We start from the raw sequence: 4,911 nt of genomic DNA on the forward strand, positions 1-4,911 counted from the left end.
GAAGGCTTTGTTTTCACATTTCATCCTATCAGAGGCTGCTGTGCCAAGGTAAGTGCTCCCTCTCAGAGCATTACTTTCTCACTATGCAGGCAGCCCTGTTTCAGGCTCCTACAGTGCAGCAACATTTAAACTCTGAAATGTTTAATGCCTCTCTGTTCTATCCACTCCCAATTCCTAGCAATCAGTCCGGATAATATTCTTGTCTCCTGAAATGTAAGTGCAGCCAGTTATGCAGTGAGCTGAGGGAGCAGGCTCCTCTTGCCACTTTGGAGACATCTCTTGGTGTGGGATCAAAAATTAGTGCCCCAGATTATGATCCCAAACTTTAGATCCTTACCATTGACCCAATGACCTGATATCCCTGTGCTGCAACCACTGCATCTTCCTGGCAACTTGTTTCTGGTGGTGGCTACAAAAACTGCTGCTATCTTGGCAGGGACGGAGGTTAAATGTCTATCAAATTCAAATTACTTGGAACCTACGTATGTATAGAACCCTGACAAAATTGGAGAAAAGTGCATAGCAGCAGGCATAAGAAACAAAGCTGTTTGATTCTAGACCAGTGGTAAATCTGTTATGAGGGGTAACATGTTTGAGTATGCTTAATGGAGTAAAAACTATTACAAGTAAAAAGGCTCTACATATTTTGCAGTAAGATGATACATAAAAATACCAATATGCAATAATTAGTGCCAGTGCACCTTCATTTAGGTAATGAGAAATAAGGAATTCTTTGTTTTTCTTGTAGAACTTCCTCTAGAAGTGAAAACTTATGTAACTTGTGAATAAGTATAGCTAAATATGTCCATCTTTGTTTCTTTGACAAACGTTATAAGCTAGAATGATTTTTCTCTTCTTTGTGTGTATCTTTAAGTGTCTGCTATGAGGGTGCTTTCTAATGGGTCTATGAATCTCTGGTTTGGCAACCTTGTCCCATCCTAACCCATCCTCCCACATCAAAAACAAGGATATAATAGGATGTTGTCATCCTGCTGACAAACAGTGATTACTTATTGTCTATACTTCAGGATAATTCTTAAGTGCCTCACTATTCCATGATCTGGTCTGTGACAATAGAGTCTCTCTCTTTCTCTTCCCATCCATCTCTTTTCTGCTCATTCACTCACTCACAATTTGCCCACTCACGCAGCAATTATGAGTTGAGTTCCTGAAAATTTCAAGCTATTTCAGATCTCTGTGCCTTTGTTCACTCTGATTCATCTGCCAAAAATGCCTTTTCCTCCCCCTAATTTATATTCCAAAACATATCCAATCATTATCTATTCTCAGATACATTTACCAAGCATTTCTATACATTCATTTCTGTTATGTGTGTCTGATTGAATATGTACTTGTGTCATATTGCTTTCTTTTTAACATTTGGGTTCATCTCTAATAGTCTCAGCTTATAATAAAATTTCAGCAGGATTAAAGAACATTTCCTAAAATAGTCAGAAATTTTAAATGTAAAATACACTGGTAAGTCCAAAATGTGATATTCTTCATCAGTGTGTTTCACTCTAGTGGTTAAGGACATGCCTTTGTAGTCGGACCTGGGCTTTATGATTCTGATTTTATCACTGTCTAACTTGGAAATATTATTTAATCTATCTAAACCACAGTGTCTTCTTTGAAATTAGAATAGCGATGTCTAATTAACATTATTTTGTGGATTAAATGGGATATTGCATGAAAAGAACTTCCCAGCACCTATTAAATACTCAATAAATTATTATTAGAAGATTTTCTGAACTGTGATAGTTAGTAAGACAGTTAGTAAAGATAGTAAGATAGTTAGAAAATGATGCCATCTAACTACCTTAGTAAATAGCATCATCTCTGGGTAATAAGCTCTATATTTGAGGTTCCTCCTTGATTTCTTTCTTTCTCTCACCTTCCATATCCAACTCACCAATTACTGTTAAAGATTCTGCTTCTAACGTTTACCTTAAATCCACTTCTCTGGAACCACAGTATTTATGTTCACTGTTGCCTATTCTGAGTAGCCTCCAACTAGTTTCATAGCTCACAGCTCACACTCTTGCCTCCAAGGAGTCCATTTTGCAATGACAGAGTTATCTTTCCATTGCATAAATCATACGATGTCCCATTCACCTTTAATCTTTTGCTTGTTTCCGACTGCTTTTAGACCACTGTTCAGATCCCTGATTATTATAACCTCTGGGGTCTGCACCTTCTGGCCCTGCCTTCCTGCCTTCTTCCTTGGCTCGTTTCCTATCCATCACAGCATGGCAATCATACCTACTTCAGAACAGCTCCCTCCCACCTCAGCCCTTCAAAGAGCTGGGGTCCTAGAATCCTTCCCAGCCTTAATATCATCTCCTCAAAGGTCAAAGGGACCTCTCCTGATTACTTTAGTATTATGTTGTGTCTGTTAACCTTCATAGAAAATATTTCAAATTTTCTAATGCATCTCTATCTTTGTTTGCTTATCTTTAAAAATCTCCACTCAGTGATCCCCATTTTCACTCCCAAGAATGTCAGATTCCCTGAATGAGCCCATGTTTATTTCGCTCACGGCTTTGCCTTGGATCACAGCAGCTCCTCCCCTCCCTCCTGTTAGTGCATTCCTACCTTCATCACTGCTCTAATATGGGGGAAAATCCCCTTTCACGATTATTGCCATTAGTTTATATAAAATTTTATTTACATTAACTCATTTGGATTTTGATCCTCAACGAAATAAGCTGAATAAATATTAATATTCACATTGACAGAAGAGGAAACTGAATCTCAGAGAGGGTAGATTTCAAGGTCATAGCAAATCTGTGGCAGACCTTAGACTTGAATGAGGTCCAGGAGGTCTTTAATACTGAAAAGCCCAAATCTCCGCTACTCACTTTCTCATGTACCTCATAGGTGATGACAGCTACTCTCTATCTCCAGGGATGGTAGATGAAAATAATAGCATGTGAAGGATAAAGGAGTTGTAAGGAAGAACTTCCAGAACTCTGGGTAGGTGGAGAGACAGGAAGGTCAAGTGTATCTTTTTGAATTGGCAATTGTAAGGTGTCAGACAGTGCAAGATATTAGAAGGAGCATGGGCTTTAGACTGAGACTTGAATGTGATTCCTGCCCTGCTACCAGTGACAACATGGTCAGTTACTTAATTCCTGTCCAAGGCACGAGTTCTTCATCTTTAAAACAGATATAATCACACACACACACACACACACACACACACACACACACACACGGCTATGCGGAAATTAAATTACGTTGTGTGCCTCACGTACCCAGTTCACGTTCTGACCTGTAATATGTATTAATAAATGATAACTGTTACTGTTACTGATAGAGAAGACAAGGATGGAAAAATATAGCTGGGCCATGGAGTCTGATCAAATGATTTTTCCTCTCCAGGAGAGCTAAGCCCTGTGTCCCCAATATGGAAGTGGAGAACCAGACACGAGTCACCAAGTTCATTCTGGTGGGATTCCCTGGGAGCTTGAGTATGCGGGCAGCCATGTTTCTGATATTCCTTGTGGCCTATATTCTGACAGTGGCTGAAAATGTGATCATCATCCTATTGGTGCTGCAAAATCGGCCACTGCACAAGCCCATGTACTTCTTCCTGGCCAACCTGTCCTTCTTGGAGACTTGGTACATCTCTGTGACTGTGCCCAGGTTACTGTTTAGTTTTTGGTCTGTGAACAACGGCATCTCTTTCACACTCTGTATGATACAACTGTACTTCTTCATTGCTCTCATGTGCACAGAATGTGTGCTTCTGGCCGCCATGGCCTATGACCGGTATGTGGCCATCTGTCGCCCACTCCACTACTCGACCATAATGAGCCATGGGCTCTGCTTCCGCCTCACTCTTGGTTCCTGGGCCATTGGCTTTGGCATCTCCCTGGCAAAGATCTACTTCATCTCCCGCCTCAGCTTCTGTGGTCCCAATGTCATCAACCACTTCTTCTGTGACATCTCTCCGGTACTTAATCTCTCCTGCACAGACATGTCCATAGCTGAGTTGGTGGACTTTGTCCTGGCACTGGTCATCTTCCTTTTCCCACTTTTTATTACTGTCCTGTCCTACGGATGCATTCTGGCCACCATCTTATGCATGCCCACAGGAAAGCAGAAAGCATTCTCCACTTGTGCCTCCCATCTTGCGGTGATCACCATTTTCTATTCAGCCATTATTTTCATGTATGCTCGACCTCGAGTTATCCATGCCTTCAACATGAACAAAATTATTTCCATCTTCTATGCCATTGTCACTCCTTCTCTCAACCCCTTCATTTATTGCCTAAGAAACCGAGAGGTCAAGGAAGCTCTGAAGAAACTGGCATATTGCCAGGCCAGCAGATCTGACTAGTCAATTACAGTTGATTAGAAGGAAAGATCTGAGTGGGTGCCTATAGGTCTTCCTCCATCCTTTCTCCTTTGATGACTCAGTTAGGACACTGCCCATGTTAATATGACATCACCATGTCTACATCAATCTCAGGCGCTTGGGTGTCTGCATCTGTGCATATGGTCAGTGCTCTAAGGCCATACGCATTTTAGAGAGCTAGAGAAAACAATTCTCGATGGTTGTGACCCCAAATGGGGTTTCTAAGACTGTGAGTAAATTTATAACCGAGTTAAGTAGGAAGAGAGATGGTGATGGGTGAGTTAGCTTTTTTGGATCTGCCATACACTAATAGCTCTGGGGCCAACAAAATAGGTGGTAGCTTCCTGATTTCCCATCTTTCTAAGACAGAGGTAGCAATTCCCTCAACAATCTCATTCTTGATGTGCTGGGAGTAAATTTTGGTGGCAGAGACTGCTTCTTGAGTTTTTGCAACACTTTTTGCAAGCACTTAGTAACCTGTATTAAATCCCTTTCTGCTTAAACTAGAGTGCTTTCTTTTATCTGTAAGTGAATTGCACCTTACACAA

General features: G+C 41.0%; 1 protein-coding gene across 1 annotated transcript; it reads left to right on the forward strand.

Moving 5' to 3' along the window:
* The first annotated feature begins 3,409 nt into the window (after positions 1-3,409).
* On the forward strand, positions 3,410-4,345 carry LOC116809711 (olfactory receptor 6B1). Its single transcript, XM_032753580.2, has one exon. The coding sequence runs from the start codon at positions 3,410-3,412 to the stop codon at positions 4,343-4,345; it is 936 nt and encodes a 311-aa protein (XP_032609471.1).
* The last annotated feature ends 566 nt before the right edge of the window (positions 4,346-4,911 follow it).

The sequence above is a fragment of the Hylobates moloch genome, unplaced genomic scaffold (genome assembly GCF_009828535.3).
Source record: "Hylobates moloch isolate HMO894 unplaced genomic scaffold, HMol_V3 SCAFFOLD_1, whole genome shotgun sequence".
In the NCBI taxonomy this organism is placed as follows: Eukaryota; Metazoa; Chordata; class Mammalia; order Primates; family Hylobatidae; genus Hylobates; species Hylobates moloch.